Source organism: Phodopus roborovskii, unplaced genomic scaffold, assembly GCF_943737965.1.
Source record: "Phodopus roborovskii unplaced genomic scaffold, PHOROB, whole genome shotgun sequence".
NCBI classification, from domain to species: Eukaryota; Metazoa; Chordata; class Mammalia; order Rodentia; family Cricetidae; genus Phodopus; species Phodopus roborovskii.
The window spans coordinates 27,011,338-27,037,470 of NW_026126433.1; the positions used below are offsets into that span (position 1 = coordinate 27,011,338).

The window sequence follows — 26,133 nt, forward strand, 5'->3', positions numbered from 1 at the left end:
CTGTGAAGAGAAATCCAGTCCGACTCCAGCAGGAGTCTGTCTCTGTTAGTGTTGTACCTTCTGTAAGGAAAGGTGCTGAAGCCAAGGTTTTCCTTTTGGTAGTCTCTGCCCACAAAGTAAGGCCAGAGGGGCATTCACAGCATCTGCAGATCCAAAGCTCAAGGGAGGAATGAGTTCACCTCAGTGGACGTGGTTTGGTTTGGCTTCACCTTATGCCATAAAGTGAATTTGTAAACAAAGTAGAAATAGAAGATCTGGAAATCGAGTTATAAAATGTGGAGTACAGCACCTGTCATTTCCCTCTGCCTTTCTCTCACTGCATAGCCTTCCTGGCCAAATTTGTAGGGATGATGGATTTTTGTTTATTTTTAAAATGTGTACTTTGCCCATTAAAAACAGAGAGAAGGCAGAATCAGAATTCCCAAATGCATCAGCTCTCCATCACTGTTCCCGCCTTCCACAGTCAGCTCCTGAATGTCAGGCTCCCCAACAAGAGGCCTTACTAGGCCTCCGGGGACCCGGCCACAGAATCCTCCCTGGACCTTCGCTTCCAAGAGGGCCTGGTAAGACAGGAAGTGGTCCATCCGAAACGCCCAGCCGCCTACACTCAACTCCCTACCTTCAAAACCATGCTAACCCTGACAATGGTCTCTCGAGAGTGCAGCAGTGGGGACCGGTGAGATGGGAAAGGCAACCTGCTGCCAAGCCAGGCGACCTGGCTTTGTCCCCCAGAACCCACAGCTGTCCTCTGACTTCTACGTTCATGATGTATTGTGGGTGCGTGTGCACACACACACAGATAAATTAAGTATATAAACGCACTTTTTAAACCCCCGAGACAGGGTTTCTCTGTGTAGCTTTGTAGTCCAGGCTGGCCTTGAACTCAGAGATACGCCTGTCTCTGACTCCCAAGTGCTGGGACTAAAGGCGTGTACCACCACTACCCGGCTTAAACGCACATTTAAAAAAAAAAAAAAAAAAAAAAAAAAAAAAAAGGATGACATTGGTCTGTAGTATATAAATGTGGATGCCACTGTCACCCATCTTACTGAAGCTTACTGGGCAGCTTTGCTGTCTGGTTTTAAATCCAGAAAAGTGTGAGTTTGGAGCGAAACAGCTCCTGTGACCTGAGCAGCAGGGCTGTGACCCAGGCCAGGAACAAAGCTGTGAAAGAGCCACCTCTATATCACAGTGTTGAGACCAGAGCCACTACAGGCAGTGCTTAGCCATTGCTAGTCCAGGTACTGTTAGGACCAGTCAAGACACTTGAAGCTGGCCTTGGTACTCAACTCCTCACCATGGGTGTTTGCCCTGGGACAAACACTGGAGCTCTCAGAGTTGCATGGTGCCTGCTCAGGTGGCTGCTGACTGGCTGCATTTGGAGGTTCTTCTCCATATGTTACAGCCTGTCAAAGTCAGCTGTCAGGGCAAGGTGAGAAAGGAAGAAAAAAGCGTGTGCATGAGTGTCCGTGCACGTATGCATGGTGCGTGTTCATGTGTCTGTTGTGTGCGTGCGCGCACACTCGTCCCTGCTGTCAGCTAACATGTTGGTGCTATTTTTCTTCTGACTTCAATCCAGAAATGCTCTTCCCCTGGCTGTGCATACTAGCCGCTCAGACAGCACCCACCCCACTGCTGGGGTTCCACAACATTTCATGGACCTGGTTGCCAATTGCGGCCAGAGCTTTATGAGAAAGTATATTTTACAGTTTGCTTTCTTATGGTTATGAATTGCTTACCGCAAGGCCACTTGGTCCCCGGGGGCCGTTAGAAATGAGACCACCCAGCTTCGGGCCCTTTCTTCTTGTCTTGATGGAAGCCCAACCCCGTGCTCCATCTGAGCTTTTCATTCCACCTCAGCGGAATGTAGATTCAGCTGGAATCAATTAGTGAACAGCAAGTGTGACCCTGAAGCTGAGGTCTGTCCGGGAGAGGCAGGTGTCTTTATTCCAGGGGAAGGCAGGGTACCTGTGCCCTGGATGCCTGGAGTGAGGGCAGCCAGCCACCCACTGATGAGGCTTTGGAGTCTCTTTTTATATTGTTGTGCTCTTTGTGGGTTTTGCTATTGGCGTGGCCCGGGATTGAACCCAGGACCTTGCACATACAGCACACTGAGTATCACTGCGTCATACCCCGGCTTTGACAAGAGTTTTCAGCTCCTGCTGACTTTTCCCTAAATGGCACCGGCTGGAATTAGCCCTCAATGTGCTAGCAGATATGAGGGCCATCTAGGAAAAGGCCAGGGGAACCATGCTGTGCATGAGGTAGATTTGAGTTGTATATGTGGAAGTGGCTTCCCTGGCTCATTTCAAACCGAGATTGGTATAATGTAAGTGATAAAATAGTGGGGAATAAACCCTTATATATTTTTCCAAGGATGAATAGCTTTACTGGGCTTTACTTTCAAAGAATAGGATGCACACAGTGACATGGGGTCAGGATCAGAACTTTATCTGGTGACTTCCAGGTCATGCTTCCTCATAGTGTGGCAGGAGTGAGCCGGATCCCTGGGACTAGAGTTGTGTCATCTCTGTCACAGGTAGATTTATATGGTAGCTCTCCCAGGTTAGGAAGCTTGTTAGAGCCAGGCAGTAGTGGCATGTGGCTTTAATCCCAGCACTTGGGAGGCAGAGGCAGGTAGATCTCCATGAGTTTAAGGCTAGCCTGGTCTACAGAGTGAGTTCCAGGACAGGCAGAGCTACATAGTGAGACCCTGTCTTGAAAAACAAAGAAGACGTTTATTAGAGATGCATTTTCTGTGGAATCCTGGAAATGAGGCCAGTGCCTCCTCTCCCCCACCCCCCAGGTTCCAATGCATGCCATTGAGGACCACTGCTGCACTGTGGGAAACAAACATTCCTCAAAGTCATCCCTGCTTTGATAATCCTTTGGTAATCCTAAAATTCAATGGCATCACACACTTGAGAACATCTAAAACATACTGTAAGATACCTAGCCATCCATACAGTGATGTTCTTATTTCTTGAAGTCTATTGCTCACATTTCTTCTGCTCTTGAAGTTGTTTTGCGGCCATGTAAAAGACTTCTGTATTAAAGCGAGATGAAGAGATAAGAGCTTTGTCCTGGGTGTTTCTTTCTCCCTTTTGTTTTTTGTTTTTTTTTAAATGGAGGCTTGAGCTTAGGTCACCACCCATGCTAGGCAGGCACTCTACCACATCCCTGGCCTCTCTCTGGTTCTTGTTTTTGTCTTTTCGCACTTCATTACAGGTTATTACTCCTTCCCCTGTGCACCAGTTAATAGAGCATGTGGAGGCTGGGGAGGCAGCTGTGGAGAAGAGCACTTACTGTGTAGGCATGAGCACCCTCGAGTTCAGTTCTTCGGTTCTCACATAAAAGCGGGATGTGTCTGGGTGCTCATGTCTGAGGGTCAGTATTGAGGCTGGGAGGCATCACTGGCACTAGCTGGTCAACCTAGCTGAAAAGCAGCAAGCGCTAAACCCAGTGAGAGACTGTGTAGAGGAGATCAAGGAGACTGGTAGAGGAGGACACACATACCGCAGGCACACAACACATATACTTAAAAATTACCAACATATAAAGGAAGCTATTTGCAGTTGATACCTGCTGGGTATCAGGAAAAACCACTTTTCTTCTATGGAGTGGTAATGTGTTTATTATCTACACTCTCAGGCAACCCCCATGCCCAGGAGTAGTTGGCCAACACAAAATGAACTCCATATTGTTTGATTTTTTAAAAAAAAGATTTTATTTATTATTTATTATGTATACAGTGTTCTGCCTGCATGTATGCCTGCACACCAAATCTCATGAAAGATGGTTGTGAGTCACCATGTGGTTGCTGGGAATTGAACTCAGGACCTCTGCAAGAGCAGCCAGTGCTCTCTCAACCTCTGAGCCATCTCTCCTGCCCGTTGTATGTGATTCTTGGTTTGTTTTGTTTTGTCTGTTTTATTTTTTTCCCTCCTCTTTCTAGTTTGTTTGGCTTTTTTGTTTTTTGTTTAGTAGGGAGGAAGTGGGGAAGCTCTGGGAGAAATTGGGGGAGAGGAATTGTATGATCAAAATAGATGAAAAAAAATCCCTAAATAAAAGAACTTGGAAATGTTGACATAGACATCTGCCTGGGAAAGAGAAAGCTGACTGCTGCTAGAAGATGAGAATTATGAATTGTGGGAGCTAAAGATGTAGAGAGGTTAGTGGAGAGCTTGCCTAGCTGACTTCTTGAGCTCCTGAACCAGAATTATTATTTTGGGTATCCCAGGCTGGCCCTGATCTCACCTGGATCTGATCCTCAGCCTCCTGAGTGGCTGGGATTACAGGCCTATGCAACCATGCCCGGTCTCAGTCCTCCTGCCTCGGCTTCCTCGGTAGCTTGGATTACAGGCCTCTGCCTGCAGACTGCATTGAAGCTACTAAGAAATGCACCCACATGGGGCTGGAGAGAGGAGGGCCCAGCAGTGAGAGCACTTGCTCTTGCAGAGATCTGGTTTCTCTTCCTAGCACCCACGTGGAGGCCAACAACTGCCTATAGTTCATTTTCAGGGGATCCGACCTGGGCACCAGGTATGAACAGGTGTGCATACATACAAACATACATACATACACACACACATGCGGAGATTCACATCTATACATAAAATAAATAAACTTTTTTTTTCCATGACAGGGTTTCTCTGTGTAGCCCTGGATGTCTCATTCACTTTGTAGACCATGCGGGCTTTGAACTCACAGCGATCCACCTGCCTCTGCCTCCCTTCTGAATACTGGGATTAAAGTCGTGTACCACTATCTCCTGGCACACAAAATAAATCTTAAAAAAGAAATTAGCCACAGTCTAGTGTCAAAAGCCTATAATTCCCAGCTATTGCAAAGACTGAGGCAGGAGGATTTAAGGATGAAGACCAGCCTAAGCCACATCAGTGAGACCTTACTCCCTCCCCCCCCCAAAAAAAAAAATGAAAGAAAGAAGTATGAAATGGTGCTTGCCATCAAGCCTGTGAGCCCTCTCAGTGGAAGGAGAGGTGGTGGCACATGCCTTTAATCCCAGCACTAGGGAGGCTGATCTCTCTGGGTTTGAGGTCAGCCTGATCTACAGAGCTAGTTCCAGGACAGCCAAGGCTGTTACACAGTGAAACCCTGTCTCAGGTAGGGGAGGCTGGTAGATGCCTGGCTACTGTGTGTGAGAGACCAAGTTCAACCTCCAGTACTGAGAAAAATCCATTCAAGGATACAGCTGGAGCCGAGTCTGCCTGGACTACAGGCTTTGCTTTAGGGGAAAGCTGCCAGTCAGAGCTCAGTGATGGCAAACAGGTGCTCACTAAGCTGTCTCTAACCTGACACCAACATGGATGCCAGCCAGCCACGTTGGTGTTGGAAGCAAGGTCTCCAGCTGGGGCTTGGTCAGCCAGCAAACTCAGAGCTCCTCCCACCTCTGCCCTCTCAGCTCTGGGGTTGCAAGCATCCAGTCACCATCGCTGGCTTTTTAAAAACTGTGGGTACTGGGACTCAGGTCCTCACAATTTACATGACACTCTACGGATGGAGCCACTTCCCAGCTCCTAAAGCACCGAACCCCTCAGTGCCTAAGGTGAGTGGATGTCAGTTGCTTTGGTCTTGACTGTGCCTCAGAACCTTAAATTCTACTGTTATTGTCAGGAAATCTGATCTAAGCCCGGGCATGGTTGCATAGGCCTGTAATCCCAGCCACTCAGGAGGCTGAGGATCAGATCCAGGTGAGATCAGGGCCAGCCTCGGATACCCAAAATAATAATTCTGGTTCAGGAGCTCAAGAAGTCAGCTTCAGTGGTTATGTGGCTAGTCTATGTCAACTTGACACACAGACTAGAGTTACCTAAAAGGAGGGAAACTTAATTGAGAAAATTTGCCTCCATAAGATCTGGCTGTAGGGCTTTTCTTAATTAGTGATTGATGCAGGAGGGAGGGCCCAGCCCATTGTGGGTGGTGCCATTCCTGGGTTCTATAAGAAAGCAGCCTGAGCAAGCCATGAGGATCAAGTCCTAAGCAGCACCCCTGGTGGCCTCTGCATCAGCTCCTGCCTCCAGGTTCCTGCCCTGTTTGAGCTCCTGCCCTTCAGTGATGAACAACAATATGGAAGTGTAAACCAAAAACACCCTTTCCTCCCCAGCTTCCTTTTGGACATGCTGTGTTCAATGCCTCAATAGCAACCCTAAGACTCTGGTATTTGGATCTTGTTTATAAGAAAGCTGAACCCAACTGCTTACAGTAACCCAAGAAACCCTGGAGACCGATGTGTTCATGAGGGCAATGGTAGCACCACAGCAACATTTCTTCCTCCAGACTGAGCCCCAGAGCTGGATGGAGGCTGGTGAACTTGGAAATCACAGGGCCAAAGCCAGAAGCCTTTGTGGCCCCCTGGGGGGAATGGACCCCCTGCCTTGGGGTCTCTTGTAGCCCATGGCATGCTGTTTTGCCTTATCTCACAGTTATAGCTGATTCCATTGTGGAGGTGTTGGTATCCCAAAGGGCAGGGCAACTGGCCAGAGCCCCAAGGGTAGCCCCATGCTGTCATAGAGGCCTGGAGCCCAGATTTCAGAAGGACAAGACAAAGGCAGGCCTCCAGGTGGCTGGGCATCTGCAGAACAGCCCTGGGTACCCTCCAGGATGGGCAAGGGCAGCTGTTGAGCCCTGGCTCCAGGGGCACTGTATTTGAGCCAGTCCCAGCAATCCCCATCCTCGGGCCCAGCACAGGGACCTGGCCAAACCCACAGCCTTTGAAAGCTGGGCAGAGCTTGCCAAGGAAGGCTGCTGCCATTTCTGAGCAGGTGCTGTGGCTCATAGGAAAGAGATGCCACAGAGCATGGTGGGAAGGGACTCGGGGATAGTAGGGCTTTTGAATAGTTTCAGAATGAGCCTGAGGACGCAGTAGGGCGGAGCAGTTGCCAGGTAAGTCTGAAGGATAAGCCAACACAAGTATGCCACAATCTGAAGTCCCTGATTGCACGATCGTGAGAATTAAAGGAGGCAACCAACACCAGCATGCAGTGTCATGTTTGCTCCCCAGGACGGAGACACCTCTCTAGTCCTTGGAAAGGTTGCCAGGCAGTGGGTAGGTGGGAGAGCGGTCCAGCAAAGGCCACAGATAAACAGAATGAGAGGGTAAATGAGTGTGTGGGGCTGGAGCCCCATGAAAGGGCAGCCGGCATCCAGAGCCTTGTCCCGGATCCCCACAGTGGTTAGCCCCCTCCCTGGGGCCAGTCAAGGGCCCGGAAGTCCAGCTGCATTTACACATCTGCTTCTAGGTGTCTGTCTTGGCGACTTGGGTTTAGAACCAAAGATGTCCTTCTCTAAAGACTGCACCTGGGTTCCATCAGTTCTACCAACTCAACCCAAGGTGGTAGAGAATTTGTCATTGTCCTGTGGGAGGCACTCTGCTTCCCAGCCCTTCCCCCAACACACAATACATTCCACTTTCTGACAGACACTGCCAGGGTTGGGTGGTAGCCCAGCCTTTAATCCTAGCACTCAGAGGCAGAGGCAGGTGGATCTCTGAGTTCCAGGCCAGCCTGGTCTACAGAGAGTTCCAGAACAGGCTCCAAAGCAATACAGAGAAACCCTGTCTTAAAAATCAAACAACAATAAACCAACAACAACAAACCAAAACAAAAAGGAAAGGAAGACCATCTCTCCTGCAGGTGGAGGGAGGCTGGACCTCAAAGTTTAAAGTACAGCACCCTCCCCTATAAAGGTCAGTAGAATGGGCTGGTGCCTCTGCCTGCCCCTGTCCCCCAGCTAACTTCAAACTGTAAGCCATGCCTCCTGTGGCTCCCCATCATGCTTGAGATCTGGGGACCCTGCACACTTGGGCCCAGGGTGTGCAGCCCAGCATTTGCCCTGTGTCAGCTTCAGCCAGCACCCCCGCCCTCCACTGCATTGTCCTCGAGAGCAGACTTGGATCTTCATCCAGGTCAGTGAACACAAGGTTGTGGTGTTCTCAGTTTGGCAGGAGCAAGCCCTCTGGGACTTCCCTCAATGGCCAGTGGCCTTGAAGGTGCAGCTGACAGCTAGCCTGTGGCCTGCCCAGACCCTCAGGGACTTGCACCTCTACTCTTTTGTCTTAGGATGTGTGTGAGTGTTGCAACAAAGATGCTTCTGGCTGGCTGGCAGAGTGACAGTTACCTATTGGCCTCAAGGCCTACAGTACACTTTCTACTCTCCAAGGTGAATCCCATACCCACAGTGCCTAGCGTTGGGAATCCTGCTCTCGGTTCCTGCCAGCTTCTGTGTTACCTCAGAGGCACACTTTAGGGGTTACCAGTGTCCTCTTACTGGACGCAGAAGCAAGGCTTGATTTATAATAGTGCCTTCTGAGGTCCTCTCCAACCTCCACTCTTCCCTGCCCCACAGCCCCCTCAGGAGACTGGCTTGTTTGAGACCAAACTGGGCACTTGTTCTGTGGTCCCCAACTCCAGCTGCCATCTGTGAGCTTAAGGGACACAGGTTACTCAGGGGGAAACCCACGTCTTTGCACAAGGTGTGTATTTTCTTTTTTCTGAGACAGGGTTTCTCTGTGTAGCCCTATATGTTCTGGAACTCTCTCTGTAGACCAGGTTGGCCTCGAACTCAGAGATCTGCCTGCCTCTGCCTCCCAAGTGCTGGGATTAAAGGCATGGGCCTCCACCACCTGGCCGTGGTGTGTTTCTTTAATGGCCGAGTATCCTTGCTCTCACTTCACCACACCCTGCTTGGGCGCTCTGGGTCCCTCCCCATCTATCACCAGTCCTCTCTGGCTGTGTACCAGGCTGTCAGGCTCTCAGCCACACTGCCTGGTGGTGTGGTGCACTTGCCCCTTGCACTGTGCTCATGGAGTCTTCCTCATTTTCCCAGGCCCCCCTGGCCTTCACCAGGTCTTGCTTATGGTTATTAACTAAGTTCTAGAAGTTTCTGGTGCTTTGGTATTTGGAGAAGGGCTGGACCGGGCCTTCTAGGTCAGCAGCTCTCCAGGTAAAGCAGATGATGAAGATCAGAGAAGATGCCGGGGAGAACAACCCCTCCCCCCATGTACACAGGTCAGGGACCTCAGCATTGCTTTACCCCAGGCAAGAGCAGAGGCCACAATCGGTACCTCAGATCCAGGTCACAGGCTGCAGAGCCATTATTGCCCTGGATCTGTCCTTTCCTGGCACTGGGGGAGGAAAACTAGGGGAAGGCTAGAGAGTGACACATAGATCGCACAGCAGGCAGACACCTGTACTGGCACTGGCCTGGGTTTCCCACCCCGGAAAGGACAGGAAGCAGGGTGTTCCTGGTAGGACCTTTAAAGACTAAGTAGGATATGCCTAGCCAGTGCCTGCCAGGACTGCCCACCCCACCCCACTCCCTCCCAGCCCCAGGCCCTCGATACACTTCTCCAGAAGCCAAGTGACCTAGAAAACAGGTGACGTTCTCTACTGATGCTTTTTCCAAGGTGAAGTTTTTCCAGCTGCAGCTCCAGGCCAGGAAATAGCCTGCAGGGGCTGCCAGGTTCCCCAGAGCTGTAGTTTCCTGCTAGGGGTGCTGTTTCTTTAGGGAAGGGGTCGAGGGGGGCAGGGTGTCTCTGGGGTGCCCCAGTACTCTCCTTACTCCATGAAGCTTCATGCACTTGCTTTACTTTCTCCAGCCTGGGGTGGCCCTAGCCAACCTCTCCTGCACTCTTGGGGCTCTGAAACATGCCCCCCAACTTCTCTCCCTCTCCTGCCCCCTGTCTCCTCAGCCTCTGGGGCCGAGGTTTTTAAATGATTTCTGCTGAGAAGGTCCCATCTCCTGGCCTCACAGACTGAGGCCACACTGTCACCTCTCCACAGGCCCATGCCTCCCTCAGTGTCTTCCTTGTCCCATGAAAGCTGCCTGTGACACACCTAGTTTGGATGAAAGTGGGTTTTGTTTTGGTTTTTTGTAATCTTTTCATTTTTATTTCATGTGTATTTGTGGTTTGCTTGCATGTATGTCTAAGTGATGGTGTTGAATCCCCTGAAACTGGAGTTGCATGCAGTTAAGAGGCACCATGTTGGTGCTGGGGATTGAACCCAGGTCCTCTGGAAGAGCTGCCAGTGCTCTTAAGCACTGAGCCATCTCTCCAGCTCCTGTTTTGGTTTTTTAACCATAGTTAGTACCATGGCAAATTTCAAATTAATAGTGAGCTCTACCCCTCCATGCACCTAGTCAACATTCTTAGCTGTTCTCGCCCATGCAAAGGCTCCTCTCTTTACTCAAGGACTACAGACCTTCTCCATCTACCCTGGCTCTGACCCTACCCCTGCAGCCTCCCCACCTGCCCCCACCCAGTGTCCTCTTGCCATACCTGTACCCTTCTGCCCCTGCCCAGCCCCAGGCCTCTTAGGGCTCACAAAGGTCAAGAGAACACAGAATCCAGCAACTCCAATGGAAGCAGCTTTGCTTTGGCTTTGTATTTTAAGAATTTAAGGCTGACACCTGTCCATGCATCTATAGGGTCCTGAGCCCCTGGGCAGGCTCTAAGGCGAGCAGGCTGTGGCTAGGTGGGATGGCCACCCCCAGCACACAGCCTCCCTGCCTGCTGCCCACCCACAGCTGCCACCAGGGAGGTCTGGACAGGAATTCTGCAGCTGGGGGACAGCCAGACACCAGCTGCAGTCCTGTCTCCAAGCTGGACAAGAGAACAAAGACCAAGGCCCGCCCAGGCCAGGCTGCAACAGCCACGGGGCCCTCTAAGCAGGGGTGGAGGCAAAGGGCTGGCTGAGCTGGCCTCCACCCCTGCACCCTTAGTATCACTGCCACACTTACTGAAAATGGCAATAGTCTCATTTTTTTTTCAACATTTGAGTTGATCATAAAAATTTCCTAGAAATTCTTAACATTCTGGCTCCCAGAAGCTCTCTGATGTTGCCATCCCAGAAGGGGATAAGCTCTCCTCACAGGCCATACTTCCCAGTGCCTGGTTTGGAATGTGCACTCTTGGCTGTCGGGCTCTGCCAAGACACTGAACCGCTACTGGATCAGGAGCGAGGGTGTGGTCACATGGAAACCAGGCAAAGCCTCAGCTGAAAGAGACAGGCACAAGGCCAGTGCAGCCACTTTGCCTTTGGTGTGCTGGGGGCTGGGGAGGTTTCCAGTGAGTGTGACCAGGCGGTGAGGCCAGCTCTCAGGGACCAACTCAAGGATCTAGTCAGTGGCTGTCCCCTCCCTCCAACAAAGAGACACATCCTGTTGCCACCACTTCTGTCATGGAAGAAGACCATTATTTTCTTTCCCCAGATCTGCATAAACTAGTGACCTTAACTGAAACACAGGCTCTTCGTCTCTCCCTGCAGGTGGCCAAATAAAACAGCTCTGCCACATCCCAGGCAACTAGATGCCACCCTGATCTGTGAATTGCATTTTCCATCCACAAATTATCTCTGAGCGGTATATTTCAGCCCCTTTTGCTGTGTGGGAGTTGGGGCTTCTAAGGGAGTACCAGTGAGAGCAACAATACATCCGGGTCACTGGGGAACAGGTCTCTGTCTCAAGACACGAACCGACAAGCTCTCCACACGAGCCAGGAGCTTATTGATGTGAGCCAAACCCAGCCCAGCAACTTTGGCCCCGTTCACCTCCAGGATCTCATCCCCCACCCCAAGCAGCCCCGAGTACAGCTTGGCAGTATCCAGGTCAGCCATGGCCTGCACATAGAGTCCTGCAAAGGAGAAGAGGAGGGGGTATGAGAAATCACCCAGGACGACGTGACACACACCCCTCACAGCTGGCTTCAGAGAAACATGTCACTGGCTCCTCCTGCCCGCCTCCCCGTGCATTCTCTGTAGCCTCTTTCAGAACAGGACAATCCGTGCAAATGATGCTTGAAGACGTTATTCATCTACAGTTTAGTAAGGATAAACCAGCCTACCTTTTTCTGATAGCAGCTTTTAGCATAGAAAGGAAGTCATTTTAAAAAGGAAGACCAATGTCTGCTCTATGTCCTGCCTATGTTGCTCAGGACTCAAATAGATGTAGTTGATGGCTCAAAAGTCCCAGACTCAGCCCAATGGCCAAGGTGGGGGACAGTGTCACTAAAGTGTTAGATGTAGCTGAGACCAAATTTGCTTTACAGTACTGTCCAGGACTTGCCCTGGCCTCAGCCTCACTCAGGATTTGGGGGCATTGGGGCCAAGGTCCAGAAAAAGAAACATTCTGCCCACATTTATGGTTTACTTGTCCCATTTTCTTGCACCCTTTCATCTCTACCACTCCAAAAGACTTGGCCTAGCCAGCACAATCATTCCTTGGGTTGTGAAATGTACAGACCAAGCCTCTATTGGGGACTTGTGGCTAACTCTCAGGAAACCAATGTTGTGGGAGAGGCTATGGAGGCCTGGGCCTCCAGCCACTGCTGCCACAGGTCAGGAGTGTCCAGCTGAGAGCCCGACACCTCTCAAGTTCTCTGTCAGCTGCCCCCATCTGACAGAGTATACTGGCAGGTTCCTCTGGAGAAAAATGAAGCCCACTGCCATGTTCTGCTGTGTGAGCATAGCCAGCCTGCTGGAAGACAGTGGGGAACAGCCTTTGTGGGTGACTTTCCTGCATCCGATAATACAGTGGGATTTGGGGACAGTCTTGACCCCTTCACCAGCTGGGCTGAGAAACACAGCAAGCACCTACATGATAGGTTCTCCATGGCCTTCAGTCAGTAGCTCAGCACAGACTGGGCAGGATGTCTGTTCTGGTGCCTCCTTCTCTGGCTTGAAGCACCATGGACTGTGCAGAATGGTACTTTGGCTCATGGACCAGGAGGAACGCCTTCATTGCAGCCTCTGGTCCCCAGAGAACCCAGACTCTAAATACAGCTTTACTCTACAACTTCACCAAGGCATCTAAAAGTTTGCTGCCATTTGGCCAATCTGAGCTGCATACACACTTCCTCTCCTGTGTGGGGTGTGGACATCCCTTTCTGTGCTTCTTGGCCAAGATAGTCTTTCCAGTGATGCTCAGTCTCTAAGTGACCAAGTGTATACCACCCTTTGGCAGAAGGCTTTTCCACTGGGGCCCTGCCCTATCCTTGAGCTCCTTTCTCTGATGCTTGAACAACTTACCTGCTGGGTATACACACTGTTAGCATGGAGAGAGGAAGCCACCCCCTACCTCCCCACATGAACCCACAGAAGTGTTTGGTGTGCAGGAGGAGAGGCAGGTGGGGAGGAATGACAAAACCCAAAAGAATGTAGCCAAGCCAGACCAGACACTGACGTCACTCCAGCCATTTTGGGGAGACTTGGGTAGGCTTCCCAGCTGAAATCGTGACTGCAAGGCAGCTCTGGCATTTGTGGTCTGCTGGAGACAGCCTTTGTTGAGGATGTTAGATGTCTGTGGTGTAGCCAGTTAGAAGCCAGAGCCAGGGCCTGCTGTTTTCGTAGGTGTGGTGTCAGATGGGACACATGCTGGCACCCTGACTGATCTTAGTAAGGACCCAGAGCAGCCCCAGGCCGTGGCTCCTCTGAGGTTCAGGGGAAGTGTCCCTAAGCAGCTAGAGGAGGGCATGCGGTGGGGGCAGCAACAGCCACCGCACTGCCCAGTGTGAGATCTCTGGGTGACATCTGGTGGCTAAAAACAGCCACAAGCGCTTGACACCAACTGGACAGGACCATCCAAACGAGGGACACGGAGACAGCCTGGATGACACTGTTTCCCCAAATGTCAGTTCCCTGAGTGCACTGGCATGTGACTCTCCCTAGGCAAACTGGGGGAGGCCTACCCCATTCCCAGTCTCCCTCCACCCCAAGAAGTTCAGGTCACACTAATTGTAAACCAGCCAGATTAAAGCCTCTCCTCACCCCAGTACCACCTGCCATTCTGTCTGTCTCCTGAACTATGGCAATCAGTGCAGTGCCTGTCCTTGTCCCACAGTGAAATCTCCACACAGCTGGCATCACCCATCTGCTTTAACATCTCTCTCGGGGTAGACGGTTCCTGTCCTACTCCATGAGGAACCCCAAGTCCCTCAGGACAGCATAGCCTGCAGCCTCTCTCTGAGCTCAGCTCTAGCCTGACGGACAAACATCATGGCTCTTTAGGACCTTTGTCCTTGAAACACATCTCCCTTCTTCGTCCCATATCCATTCATGTCTACTCAAGTGGGTCTACATGGCACCTGCCACACCTGCTTTATTTACATTTGCTTCCTGGTGCCTTTCACTATGTCACACCCACAATACAAAACATGTAAGTCAGGTTGTAGAGCTGGCCCGGCCGGGCACCCTAGTTCATGAGGTCAGAGGTCTGTGTGCTCCACGCGGAGCTGTCACCCACAGTACTGATGAGTCGGAACCTGGAAGATGCTGAGTGATGAACAAGTCAGGTGCAAGAGCACAAGCTGTGCTGCAAACCCCACCACCAGGAGGGCTTTCTCAATTAAATAGCCTTGACCTTGGAGACTCAAGAGCAGGGCAGTTACTCCGCCTCTGCTGGACCCAGGAGCACTGCCTGGGCTTGCCTTTCCAAAGCCACCCCTCCCTCCCTACCTCTGCCTGCCCTCCCTTCCTCTGTCCTTTCTCAGCATACCTCCCAATCTTCCCTACTTAGCATAGCCTGTGCATAGGTTTCAAGATCTCTTGTACCCAAATGCATTCTGGACCACAAGCTTTGGCCTGGGCAAGTCAGGTGTCTATGAAGGACCCACGGATGTAAAGGGACCAAGAACTGGTCAGAATTCAGTGACAGTGGGATTGAGTTAGGACACAAAAGGCAACCCAGAAAGGCGCCTGGAGCCAGAATCCATCTGAACAAAGCCCCCAGGAGCTGGTGGGGGTGGTGGTGGACAAGACTGCAGACAGGCAGGCCCACTCCACATGCCCAGACACACCAGCAGCTGGAGGACAGGAACCGTTGAAATACATCAACCACATCAAAGGAATAGCCGAGAACTGGCAAGCGCAGACACACAGTTTTCCTTTGCCTCTCTGAAAAAGCCTCGAGGACTCTGATTTCAAGATGTTACAGGACAGCAGGGGGACAGTACAGTCAAATCTGCCAGTTCAACCCCCACAGCAGCAGGGGCTCCTGAGAGCCGGTGCCCAGTAAAAGTTTTTGGAGGGAAGGAAGCGCTTCTCCATTGCTCAGCCAGACACAACGGGGGACTCTGCTGAGGATCCCAAGGGCCTACCTGAATCTCGACGGCCATTGCCGTAGGCCACACAGAAACCAAAAGTGCCCTCTGGGGGTCGCTGCAGCTGCAGCTGACTCGTGCCATCTGGGAACACCTCCACCACACGGCCCACGGTGCGAGCCAGGCTAGGAGCACTCACATCTTCCACACTGAGTGCCCGATGGGGAAAGGCCTTGGCCGGCCTACAAGGAGACCAAAGACAGTAAAGGCAGGGCCAGGCACCAGGGCTGGCCCTGAGGCGACCCGTGCCTCTGACACAGGAACCTGACGCTAGGGGTTGGGGGTTCTCTGATCTCAGCCAGGGTGAAGATGGGAGTTTCCCCATTGGTTTGCAGCTCCTCATGGCAAAGTGACTTGAAGTAAGGACTCTGGTTTCTAACTTTTTTTTTTTGGAAGAGATCTCTGAGGGTTAGAGGGAAGCTATAATTTATACAGTGTTTTCAAGAGTTAACCCTTTCCCTCCATCCCAAAGTCCTTCCACGAAGCCCTGGGTAAAAGCAGATAGGCAAGAGAACCTGGGCAGGGGCCAGGAAGCAAGGGCCTCTTGGGGTTCTCTTCTCCGGGTGTTTAAAGGGATCTTTATCTGTGATAAAGAACTCTGAACATCGATTTTAGGATGTCACGGCACAGCCAAGGGAGAGAGGCTTCGAGCTTCCCAATGCCATCTCCAGCAAACCTGCACCTCTCAGGGCTCACCCGCACAAGGCAAGGGCAGAGGTCACTTGTCTCTCATCTGCCTCGCTTCCTTTTAATGGGACAGACTAGCTCACAGCTGTGGTGCCCAGGGAAGAATGGACTAAGTGTCTAGCTCCATTGGCCACTCTGAGTTTGTCCTTCAGGTTCTTGTGCCCCGTTTACCTGCTCGGTGTACTGGAGTCCTCTGACCCCTCTACCAAGTAGAGGCTGGACCGGTCTCCCTTGCCCCCTAGCAGAGAATGGAGGTTCTGAAAGGAAGTTGCTTTCCGATGCTGATGAGAGGGCGACACCTAGTGGGAAAGATCCAATATTGCAGGTGAGAAAAGCAGCCCAACAGAGGATTTGAAGTCACTCTAAGAAAGCAATGTACAGGTTTTGGTCAGCATGTCCAGTCAGCAAACCTGCTCCAAGAGATGGGACTGCACAGGCATCCAAAGCCATAACACCTTAGCATTATGCTAGCTCTTACCTCACTATGAAAGTCTATCTACCCAGCACTCAGAGGCAGGAGGACCAAGTAACATAGGCAACCTTGTCCAAACGGGAGGGCTTGGGGGTGTGGCTCACTGGTAGCATACCTGATGATGTGACACACCTTTGGAGCAGGGATGAGTGTGGGTACCCGATAGCTCCAGGAGCTTGTATCAAGTTCCTTGAGCAGAGACGTTTTGGTCCAGAAGATATGGGGACAGAAGAAGAGCACTGGAGTCAGGCTGAGGGCAAGAGCTCTCCAGCTGAAAGGAGGGGCACAGGAATCCAGGCCCCCAAAAGACAGTATGAGGCCTAGGGACATGATAGGGGACATGGGGACATCAGAGAAGGCATGGGGACATGAGAGGGGGCATGGGGACATGAGGGAAAGCATAGGGACATGAGAGGGGGCATGGGGACATCAGAGAAGGCATGGGGACATGAGGGAAAGTACAGGGACATGAGGGAGGGCATAGGGACAGGAGAGGGGGCATGGGGACATGAGAGGGGGCATGGGGACATCAGAGAAGGCATGGGGACATGAGAGGGGGCATGGGGACATGAGAGGGGGCATGGGGACATCAGAGAAGGCATGGGGACATCAGAGAAGGCATGGGGACATGAGGGAAAGTACAGGGACATGAGGGAGGGCATAGGGACATGAGAGGGGGCATGGGGACATCAGAGAAGGCATGGGGGCATGAGACAGGGCATAGAGACATGAGAGAGGGCATGGTACGTGCTTGTGTGTGCTTGGTGAGGGACAGATGCTCAGGCATTTGCACTGGGAGAGACTGGTTTCTTTCAGCTTCTTGAATGTTTCTTTTCTTCTTCTTTTTTTTTTTTCAGTTCTTGAGAGGTCCTGCACCATCCTTTCTGCATGTCCCATCCTTTCTTAGCCAGGCTGCTCTCTACCTTTAGCCACCTGGCTTACACTGCAGCAAGACCTCTGAGACACACGTGGCATTGTCATTTCCCTTGAGGGCTTTCTGGAGACAAATGCAAGTGCTACAGCCCAACACCAGACAAGTTTAACCTGAGACACTGTCCAAGGTGCAATGACACCATGCTGTCTTCCTTCCCAGCTCACCCTCTGCTTCTTCTTCCCATCTCTACTCATCCAGCCAGTAGACACTTACTACATGTGGGTCTCTGCTCCTAGGGACTGTCCTGAGTGACAGAAGTCCATGAACTGTCAGTTACCCTGCATTCTCTTCCCACCTCTGCCTTTGAAATGAGCCTCCAACAGCCCAAACCATGGCTCTCTACCTTATTCTGCACAGAGGAGGAGGCGGAGGACAGAATAAACAGAATACCCACATGCTCCTAGAACAGAGAAAGGTTCCTGGTCAAGGCTTGTGTGCTGGGGTGATTTGCTAAACACATTGAGAGGGAGATGTCTGCCTTGTGTTCACTTGGTGTGAACTGGATCCTACTGAGACAGGTATTGGGAATATAGACACCATACTCCAGTGAGGGAGAGAGACATGGGTGAGAGGGCAAACAGAGCAGAAGACCTTGGCTAGAGGACTGAGATGGCTTCTAAAAGAGACACACCTGGGGTGTTGAGAAAATAGCAGGTGTCAGCAGGTGAGACACATTTGGGTGGAGATTCAGTCAGACTATGTGGTCTGACTGGAGAAGGGTGGGCAGGTCTGTCCAGTGGAGGTCGAGAGTGTTCTGGAAGTGATGAGAAATAAAAGCAGCTGGGCCACAGATCCTCTCACAGCACTAAGTAGTCTCAACTCTATCCTGAACATGATAAATAATGGATGCATTCTCGGCAAGGGACAGGTGGTTTGGCCAGGTTTATGCACCCTCAGAAATACCACGATAGAAGCCACATGGAGGAAGACCAGACAGACAGGCCAGTCAAGGCTTGCTGTGAAAATACAGGCGGAAATTAATTGTATTGGGGGGGGGAGATGCCTCAATGGTTAAGAGCACTGACTGCTCTTCCAGAGGACCCAGGATCAATCTCCAGCACCCACATAGCAGCTCATTACTGTTTATAACCCCAGTCTTAGGGGATCCAACACCCTCTTCTGGCTTCTGTGGGTACACATGGTACACAGACATACATGCAGGCAAAAATATACACAGAAAATTATTCTTTTTTAAAAGAAAGCAAGAAATTATGTTTGGACTAAAAGAGTCTCCGTGGCCAAGGATAAGGTTAAAGAAACCAGGCCATGAACTCTCCAGAAAGTAGAAGCAACAAATTTAAGGAAGAGGGAGAAAGAACACACAGTAGGTGGTGGGTAGAAGAGTAGAATTAAGGGGTACTGCAAACACAGTGAGCACAAGTCCTGTGGCTCGGGTGTGCAGACACCAGCAGGTCTCCAGTCGTGTGCTGTGGGCTACAGGCAAGGGCCCTCAACACTGCCTTTTTCCACCCTTCATTCCAATAGCCTGCAATACTGGGGCCACACCCCACTGTCCAAGGCCCTGGGGACTTACCAGATGCAGGATTTGTAATGACGGGGCTCTCTTCACTTTGGAGGTACTGCTATGGGGAGCCAGTGCTGAGGGTTGCAGCTGTTCTACACTGTAGCTTCGGGATGTGCCAAGTCTGGGCCGGGGGCTGTGGCCCAAGGCTGAGAGGAGTTTTTTGAGGCCCAGGGTGGAGGTGATACTACTCCTCCTTTTCTTGTTCCCATCAGAATGGGCAGAAGAGGGCAGCTTGTGCCCTGCACTGGCCTCGGGTGATACTCTGAAACACAAAGGGGTGAGGCATAATGTGGCTGGAGATGGCTGAGGAGCTGGCAAGAGCTGGCTGCATCCTGCATCCCAGATGGACCAGTGCCGATGTCCCCAGCAAGGCACTATCAGGCTATAGCAAGGGGAACCATGTGAAAGCAGCTGCAGGATAGCCCCTGCCACAGCACACAGCATGAGTCCAGGATACCCCTGCCACAGCACACAGCCATGGGCTCATCATCCATTCACTCCACTCTGTTGGGATGTTGCATGGGCCTCCTATCTGCCCTTAGCTAAGGTTGTATAGAACCTTATCGACAACATACTAATACATGAAGGGGGAAAACCATTCACAGTGGTGTGTGGAGTGAAGCAGAGTGTGACAGGCACTTGTTTTAAATAGTTCCCAGGGAAGGTCTCTTTGGGAAGAAGACAATCTTTATGCCAAGGGCCAATGACAGGCAGGAGTCAGGCCATTAACCCTGGAAGTGAGTGCCACAGGCACACAGAGCAGCTGGGTGTCTGCCAGAGCAGAAACAAGTCAGGTGTATTCAACAACAGCAGCCAGGTAGTGAGAAAGGCTGGAAGGGGCGTGATATGAGGCCAGGCAGGCAGGCCCACCACACTGCCAAGCTCTGTCAACCCCAGGAAGAGAAGAAGAGGGACTACTGTGGGCCTTTAAGTAGGACAATGATTCCATTTAATTGGGTTTTTAAAAATATTCCCTCGTGCAGCTAAGAAGTAAGGCGGCTTGGAGCAGATAGTAGAAAGGGCTGGGGCTGGAGAGGGTTGCCAGAGGGTGGAAGTGGGGAGCAGGAGGAGGCACATACAGGGTTAAGCCCTGTGTGGATAGCAGTATGGCTGCCAGGAACGGGGCACGGGGAAAGCAGCTGTTCAGCTTTTCTTGAGGGGACAGCTAGATGCCTGGGAGAGGTGTCCGGGAGAAACTGGCCAGACAGACCTTGCATTCTGGCAATCACCCAGGCCTGACTGGGTCATAGGAAGGCTGTGTGCTGCTGTGTGGAAGTAAGTGCCAGGTTCATCAAGGCTTTGGAGGTCCCTAGCAAGGCCTCACATGTCTAACCCCAGCTGAAGCAAAGGAGGGAAAGAGTTTGCACCCTAGAATCACCCTAAGGCCTGTGGCTCTCAGTTGTAGCATTAATAGCTGGGTCTCAAGGGTGGGCAGATAACTCAGTGGCTCCACAAGGTCTGTCAGCTAAAGAGAACTGGGAAAGGTAGGGCTGGAGGTACATAAAGTGCTTAGCACACAAACATGAGGACCCGAGTTCAGATCCCAGCACCCATTTAAAAGCCAGGCACATGGCAGAGCATGTTCATAACTCCAGTTCTGGGAGGCAGACACAAGTGGATCCCTGGGGATCAAAAAACAAGGTGCAGAGCAACTGTCAACTAAGTGTCACTCAGTGACAACATCTGGCCTGTACACATACTCACATCCATGTGTCCCCAGACATATGTACCCCCATGAACACATATGTAACACACGTGCACGCACACACACACACACACACACACACACACGCACGCACAGAGAGAGAGAGAAAGAGAGAGGGGAGTAGTAAAAAGGATGGAGAATGGTGAGTTGGGGAGCCAGGACATGGTTTAGGAGACCCTCAGGGTCTGGGAGAGAAAGGTTAGCGATGCTACCACTCCGAGTGGGATTTCCCCATCCAACACGCTCACTGTAGTCAGGGTTTGTTTCTGCCACTCACCCAGTGGGCATGTGGCCTCCAGAGCTGGATTCTGTCCTGTGTAGCTCTCCTCCCAGCTCCGGGCTGCACTCAGGCTCCTCTGAGGTGAGGGAGAGGGTGAAGGCATCTGCTGACTGGAGAGAGTCCTGGGGTGTTCCTGTAACAACAGCACAGCGCCCCCTACCGCCACCAGCCCCAGTCTTAGGGACAGGAGACAATGGGGCAGGTGGGAGCACGGGAGCAGAGGCAGGGGAGTCCCGGGAGGCAGTCAGTGATGGTGGCCAGGGCCCATCCTTGAGTACCCTCTAAACTGGAAACTGTTTGAGGACTGACAAGTATTTGTTAAGTGACAAGTCATTTGTTATATGTCAAGGGACACAGTCAGAAGCAGGGCAAACACATCTAAAGCTGTCACAGCTTTGGCAGCCGCTCCCATCTTGGGAGCACTGCATGCATTGGGTGATGCTGAGCCCTGCATAGGTTTGACCTTGTGGCCATGGCACAGGCCCTGTTTTAACCCTTACTTCCTGGATAAGACAACATGAGCACACAGAGAAGAAGTGATCCTCAGGGGCCCTGTCACTAACAAGATAATCCTTGCCATGCTTCCAAGGAGGTACAGACCCAGGCTCCCCAGAAAGGTCACTAGATCTCAGAAGCCCCGCAGAAGCGGCTAGATGCAAGCCAGCCACAGACACGTGTGGCCACAGGACCCTGTTTATGTCATTTTCAATGCATTTCCCACCGTTCCCAGGACAGGTCGAAGTATGCACAGGTGTTAGCAGTAAATGGAAGAGTGCCAGGCACAAGAGAAAGATGGTGGAAGGGAGGGTGATTAGAGAATAGTTAGTTTCTAAGCAATAGTGGATTCCAGGGCTGCTGACTTCTTCATACTTTACAGGAGTCAAATCCTCACAAAGCCTGGCCTCCAGCAGCTGTGGACAGGAGCTTCCCTACACATCACCTTCCCAGCAAAAAGAGGGTACCTTCCTCATCTTGCCCATGGTCCAAGCCCTGCCTCCCCAAGCACAGAAAACTGGCTAACTTGCTCCATGCTAATGCTGAATCCTGAATCTGGCCCACATCGCATCCCCCACCTCCCTGACACGTGCTGCTGATGTGAGGGATCCACAGGGATGCTGGGGGTGGTGTGTGGACTTACCATATGGAGATCAAGATAGAGAGCAAGTGAATGCCACAGACCAGGGCTGAACAAGGAGGACAGCAATCCTTACCATCTCTATCACTCTCCAGGGGCAGTCCAGGCTCCTGGCTGTGGTGGTCCATCTCAGCTCTACTCTTGTGGGAAGTTGCTCCCCAGGGCTCCTGTAGCCCCAGAGGGACACTGCTGTTGTAGTTGTAGTTGTTGGTGGACAAGCCCAGCAGTGGATGCTTGACACGGGGGCTGCAGGGCTGGGGTGGTGTGAGAACCAAAGTTCTTGAAGGGGACAGAGGCAGGGGGGTATCCATATGTTCCACCGGATGTTCCTGCCCATGATGTCCAGTCCAGGTTGACTTCTTCGGAGGCACTGGACAGAGGGATTTCCTTGAAGAGGGAGGGGTTGGCACCCAGCCTTCAAGGGAGAGGGGCAAAGTTGGCTGGAGGGCTGGGTGAGGGGCAGAGGGCTCTTCGTGGCTCTGTTGGATGGAAGAAGTGCATACAGTTTCCGGAGACTCGTGGATTTCAGCAACTTGGTCTGGTTGGCCTGACCCTGAGGACCCAAGTTTCTTGGAAAACGACACAGCATAAGCTGTCTTGCATGGAGTCCAAGAGGTTTCAGGGTGGGCCCAGTGATTTCCTAACTGTGCTCCAAGTTGCCCCTGGGACCAAGGCCCCTTAGATTCCAAGGCAGGTTTAGGCACAGCATCTTCATTTACCAATGAAGTCCCTTGTGGTATGTGTCCTGTGGCTCCTTTTACCTCCCCTGCCACAACCACATCACCAACCTCATGTAGGTGAGGCCAGGCCTGAATGCCCCAGGGCAGCTCCACCTCAGCCTTTCTGGACCACCTGGGGCCTTCCCGAGGCTTAGAGCCATGCTGCCACTGTTGGGGGCTGCTGCCTTGGGCCTGCCCACCTGCCCTGCTGGGCTGAGAGGTCCTGGCATCCTTACTGTCAGTCCAGCTGTCTGAACCATTGGTGCTGTCCAGGGCAGAGTTCCTCTCCTCTGGATGTGTGGCAATAGTGTCTGTGATGTGTGTTTCCTGGATCCATTCTGTGTGGAGCCCTGGGAATGGCGAGTTCAAGCTGTGGGAATTACAGGGCCCCAGGAGCAATGCCTCTGCCTCACAGGCTGCCTGGAGACCCTGGAGGACCCTCAGGTCAGGGGCTGCTCTCCTCTCAGCAGGATAACGCTCCTCAAGACAGCTGCCACAGGCTGGGCACTTCCTCTCACTGCCCCATGTAGACGGTGGTACAGGGAAGTTACTGTGGTCCAGGGAGCCCACAGGCCTGTGGCATGAGCTGTTGCCCATGTTACCATTAATGTAGTTGTTCAGGTCAGGCTTGGAGCTCAGAGGTCCCTGGCCCACAGCATGTAGCACTGTGCTTAACCCCTGACGCTGGCGCCGCCGTAGCCGTTCGAGGTACCGGAACTCAGCCTCATGGGCAGACTCATCTTCAAAACGGACATGAGACAGGGGCATTCCCTGCTTGGGCCATTGCCCATCACCAGACTCTACACTGGAGGAGTCACTCCGGTCCCCATTCTGGAGGCTCTCTCTGGAGGCAGAGGCTCTCCTGACATCCAGAACTGGGCTTCTTTGGCCATTTCTAGTGAGGAGACAGGAAAGAGGTCACAAGCAAGAAAGTGGTGAGGAAGGGAAACATGGCCCTGGATGTGCTCTGGCCCAGGCCTCATCCACAATGGGTACACCCAGGCAAGCTCCTGGGAAGTCAGACGCAAACCCCAGGCCCACCCTGTGCATTCTGTAGAATGTCCACATCCCAAGTACATCCTAATACACCCTGTTCAACAAAACAGATGCAATCTCCTTGACTTTTAACTTGCTTTCTGTTGCTGGGGTCAGTATGAGTTCACAAGAAAAGCTACTAAACTAGGGAAGGCACAAAGGAAGGTAGCAGAGCTTATATGTGCACTCTGTGTGTGCACGCACGCGTGTGTGTACACAGTGTATGTGCACTCTGTGTGTGCACATGTGTGTGTTCCGGTGGTTTGACTTGGCAGGGATGAGTTGCAGAAACATATGCAACTCAGTCATGTGTGAGTGGGCTCCACATCTAGAGAGTCCAATCATGTAATAAAAATATTTGAAAATAAAATCCCGTATCTATACTGAACATGCAGGGATCTCATTCTCCTTGTCATCCCCTAAAAACAACAATATACCAACCATTGTAAAGTACTTCCATGATGTTAAAGGTTGTGGGTAGTCTAGGGATGGCTTAATATGTACAGGAGGATGCTTGACCATTCGTGGGCTCTGGTACCCAAGGGGGTGGGTCCTAGAACCAGTCCCCTGTGAACACCAAAGAGCAGTTCTAAGTGCTGCAAGGCCATCGTGGGTATTCTGTGAGCCTGGAAGTCTGAACGCCAGCATTCTTGACCTCACAATCCCACTCAGGATTCCTCAGGTCTTGCTAGGATGAACTGCATACCAGTTCCCCCAGGTGCTTCCCTTAGATAGCCCCAAAGCCGCTGCCCCCCATCCCACCTCCACACCCACATCTGTCTTCAGATGTGCATGGCTGTGATGGAGAATCTTCCTATCTTTTATTAGCTTTGGCTCTGGAAAACACTGGCTGATAGCCAAGTCCTACTCAGATCCATACAAGCTAACAGAATTATGCAAATGGGCCCAGGTCCAAGGCCCATACATCTTCCTGTTCCCACTGGGGCCTTCCCCACTGATCTATGGGCTGTCTTTGAGGCTGACTGAGTTTCTCCCACTCATTATTTTATCTCACAGAGCAGTGGCCTCTTAGCCTGTTTCCTTCGCACCTCCTGACTTGTTTCCTCATGGAGCATAGTTGGCATCTCATCACATTACCAACCAGGGGCATAAGTGATAGCCTTTGGGGTAAGCATATAGGGCCACCACCTCTGCCCTCTCCAGCTCTGCTCCTACCCACTGAACAGTGGAACTTCAAAGGCCACAAAATCCCACACATAACTACTGCTGGGATACTTAAATATGTACCTTTCTTGACGTCTCTTTGAGCATGTGCCACCTCTGTTTAATAAGCTCCAGTTTGCTTCATGAAGACGTATCCTAAAATTCTTTTCTACAGAGTTAGTCAAGAGCTTGGCTGTACCAGAGTGGAGATCTCTGAGAAGTCCTCAGATTTTGGGGTGGGGGAGGTGTGGTAGGCTGGGGGTGGGTTGGGGGTGGTGGGGGGTGGGAGGTAGCACCTCCCACGGCTGGTAACAAGGTGGTTAATCTAATGTTAACACGGTAGGCCCACAACCTAAATGCTCAATCATTATTCTGGATGTTACCACACAGAGGCTTTTTGTTATTGTTTTTGTTTTTTTTTTTAAAGACAAAATTAACATTTAAGATGACAGATTTTGAACAAAGATCATTACCTTCCACTATGTGGTGGCTTCATCCTGTCAGTTAAAGGCCTGAGGAAAACCAAGGCTGGTCTCCCTGGGGCAAAAAGGCATTCTGTCTACAGGCTGTCTTTGGAATTGAGCTGGCCGGCCTAGACTTCGGGTTCAGGATTTACCAGGCTTCTACCAGTCTGCAAGCCAACTCCTCACAGTAACCCTCTCCTTCTACAGATACATCCCTATTGGTTGTGCTTCTCTGGAGTAAATAACCTGCATGATCTATTCTTGCATTGAACACCTGGACCACCCTTTTACTGTCCTGGAGGAGCTACTGAGCAACAGCAAACAAGTGCGACCTCATCAGGCACAAGTTCTAAGCCCAGCACAGAGGTGGGACAGGCGGGCAGCCAGGTCTGTACTGCACAAGTGTGGTTCACTGGCTCAGAGCCACCCTTCCACCTCCTGGGCTCCAGGGCCAGCACCCTGTTCCCTTGGAAAGGTGTGAGTCCTGGTAAGGAAAAAAAAAATGAATCTGTTTTCAGGGCAGTACAGTAATAGTCTGTGTCACATGAGCTACAGCCCTAGCCTTAAGTTTACACACAGATCAGGTGAACTGAGCCATCTTAAATTCACTCCAAGGAGAGAAATACAATTTTTGTTTTAAAAGAAAAACAAAAGCTGGGTATGGTAACACATATCTCTAATCCTAGCATTCAAGAGGCTGAGGCAGGAGGATTCTGAGTTCAAGGAATGCTAGACTACAGAATGAGATCCCATCTCAAAAACAAGAACTTGATGGATATGGTGGTGTACACCTTTAATTCCAACACTTCGGTGAAGGGGGCAGGCAGAGACATGTATGTCTACAAATTCAAGATCAACCTAGTCTACAAAGTGAGTTCTAGGCTAGCTAGGACCACACAGT

At 51.4% G+C, this 26,133-nt stretch overlaps 1 protein-coding gene across 1 annotated transcript in view; it reads right to left on the reverse strand.

Moving 5' to 3' along the window:
* Positions 1-11,366: 11,366 nt before the first annotated feature.
* The window catches only part of Kiaa1614 (KIAA1614 ortholog), a 28,270-nt gene continuing 13,503 nt past the window's right edge, over positions 11,367-26,133 (reverse strand). Inside the window, exons 5-10 of the mRNA XM_051186005.1 lie at positions 21,927-23,464; positions 20,713-20,848; positions 18,740-18,992; positions 15,971-16,098; positions 15,110-15,294; positions 11,367-11,650 (exon numbers count right to left, since the gene is read on the reverse strand). Coding sequence (XP_051041962.1) covers positions 11,457-11,650; positions 15,110-15,294; positions 15,971-16,098; positions 18,740-18,992; positions 20,713-20,848; positions 21,927-23,464 — 2,434 coding nt within the window. The 3' untranslated portion in view covers positions 11,367-11,456. The remainder of the gene's footprint in view (positions 11,651-15,109; positions 15,295-15,970; positions 16,099-18,739; positions 18,993-20,712; positions 20,849-21,926; positions 23,465-26,133) is intronic.